At 41.1% G+C, this 2383-nt stretch overlaps 1 protein-coding gene across 1 annotated transcript in view; it reads right to left on the bottom strand.

Moving 5' to 3' along the window:
* Positions 1–736: 736 nt before the first annotated feature.
* LOC138000073 (85/88 kDa calcium-independent phospholipase A2-like) overlaps positions 737–2383 on the bottom strand; it is a 12635-nt gene continuing 10988 nt past the window's right edge. Inside the window, exons 10-11 of the mRNA XM_068846224.1 lie at positions 1888–2198; positions 737–1167 (exon numbers count right to left, since the gene is read on the bottom strand). Coding sequence (XP_068702325.1) covers positions 952–1167; positions 1888–2198 — 527 coding nt within the window. The 3' untranslated portion in view covers positions 737–951. The remainder of the gene's footprint in view (positions 1168–1887; positions 2199–2383) is intronic.

The following is a 2383-nucleotide window of genomic DNA, read 5'->3' as shown; positions in this document are numbered from 1 at the left end:
AAGCGCGGCCGGTGGAAAAAGGTGAGAAGACGATTTCTAGCCAGATACTCAAATGCAGTTAACTCTGCGTGTGTAGCCCACAAGTAACGCCTAGACTTTTGGTGTGTCTGAACTCATTATTTCTGCATAGAGAATTTGCCAGACAAAAGTTGTATGCTTTTTTCGCTGTAATCCTCCGTGGTCAAAGCGAATCTGGGCCCTATCAATTTCAATAAGAGAATACAACGAAGATCATATATTTGCCACGATTACATCTCTAAATGCCAATGAGCGCATTCAAAGTTCTCCTCATACGACTTATAAAGAGTTACAGATCAACTTTATTGGAGAACCTATTTCAATCTCTTTCCCAAAATTTAAAAAAGCCTTTATTAAGCAATAACAACCAAACTTTTTACTAAACATCCGTTACTTAAAATTAACGCTTTATGTTGCGGGCGGTAATTAGTACCAATACAATGACAGTACAATAGATCAAAAATAAAAACTAGGAAGCATAATAGAAAAAAACAAAAATAATAATGTAGTAGTGCCCCAATAATTATTAATAAATTACATTATGGAATCTTTTCAGATATATAAATAACATCAAGCAGGCGGTGAAAGGCAATCAAATATTGAAATATTTTTATAAATTGTTCTAAGCTGATGCAGGGGGTAGGGAGGGAGGGGGGTAAAGGGCCGCACCTTCGGCTTCCATTGATACCAGCCTCGTAGCTGAAGGAACTACCGACGGTAAATAAAGTGACTTTACCTTTATTTGTATTGCACAAACTATAAAAGCTACTACAAATATCAACCAGACTGTATTTTTCCTTAGATTTTCTGCAAACCGCACTTAGTAGTTCACGTGATATTATTGCATTGTTTATTTTTCAAAATTATTCTGTCATTCATCGATTTTATGTACTTCTCTTAGGGAGGGGCACCTCCGTGTAAAATCTCAGCACGTTAAGATGTCAACTTCTTTGCAAGTTCAGTGAACTCGTTGAAGTGTTGCATAATGTAAACTCGAGTTTCCCAGAGCATTTTGACAAGGACACGATCATCAGTTTCATCCAAGCCAACATCGCTTGACATCGGAGAACTGAAGCGGTAGTAAGGAACTCCCAGCATTTGGCACCAGGCCTTTGCTCGCTCAACAACAGGACCGTCAGTAGCAGTGACCTGAAAACAAAGAATATGCGGACGATAATAATGATGTCATAAGATTACTGGGTGATCATAATGATCATAATTTGACGAAAGAAAAGGTTCAATGATGTGCGGTCTCACTGTTTTCAATTCCACACGTTTCTTGGGTGCAGGGGTGACACGGTGGTGAGAGGACTCGCCTCCCACCAATGTGGCCCGGGTTCGATTCCCAGACACGGCGTCATATGTGAGTTGAGTTTGTTGGTTCTCTACTCTGCACCGAGAGGTTTTCTCCGGGTACTCCGGTTTCCTCTCTCCTCAAAAACCGACATTTGACTTGATTTACTTTCATTGTTCATTTCAGTTTAGTGTCCCCAATTAGCGCTCCAGCGCTAGAACGACTAGACACTTAAATAAAGTTCCTTTCCTTTACTTTTTTTTCCTTGGAAACATATCGCTTTACATCATGCAATCCATTCTTGATTGATCCGTTCAAGGTCATTTCAAGAAAATCACCAGTTTTCTTCTTTAAGCAAACCCTCAGAAATTGTGGAATGGGCTTTTCCGACAACAATATCTTATTATTTTTCAAACGAGTATTAAAATCCTCTGTCAGCACTTTTACGGATATTTCCATATCTACAGGCTTGGTGCTGTATGAAAATGAAAACCAATTTTCACATGAGTGGAAGATGTCAAGACTTGATTTTGCAAAAAAGCTATAAACAATTCGGGATATGAGACAAAACTCGCCTGATCAACCAGAAGTTCTCCTAACGCACGGGCACCCAGTAACACATTAGTCGCATCCCATACTGATTCGGGTTTAAACACTTCAAAAGAAGGGACGTGCGCAGGTGGCGGTACCCCCGTCCCGAGGGATACAATCAGACCCATCGGGAAGGCTTGGTCTCCTCTAACCGAACTGTTGTATTTATGAATGTCTGTCATTACATCTAAGGTTGGATTGTTAGCGATCAGTCCGCCATCTAGGAATGGACCCATGGCGCGGAAAAACGACGGGGCGGCTCCAGTACCCCGAGCGGCACGCCATACCAGCTGGTCTGAAAAAAATAGGATCCAGATAACTGTACACAATTATCACGACAAAGAGGGAAAGAGTCCCTGTGTCAGCCCTTGGAAATGAACAGAAATTAATTTATCCCCTTAAATTTTATGGAGGGAAGAAGGTGGAAGATAATAAAGGTCAACCCCGGTATTCACCGACTCCCTCTCCCTGATCACGTGG

Source organism: Montipora foliosa, chromosome 4 (genome assembly GCF_036669935.1).
Source record: "Montipora foliosa isolate CH-2021 chromosome 4, ASM3666993v2, whole genome shotgun sequence".
Taxonomy (NCBI): domain Eukaryota; kingdom Metazoa; phylum Cnidaria; class Anthozoa; order Scleractinia; family Acroporidae; genus Montipora; species Montipora foliosa.
The sequence above is the reverse complement of the archived record's forward strand: the minus strand, read 5'-3'. Positions and strand labels throughout refer to the sequence as shown.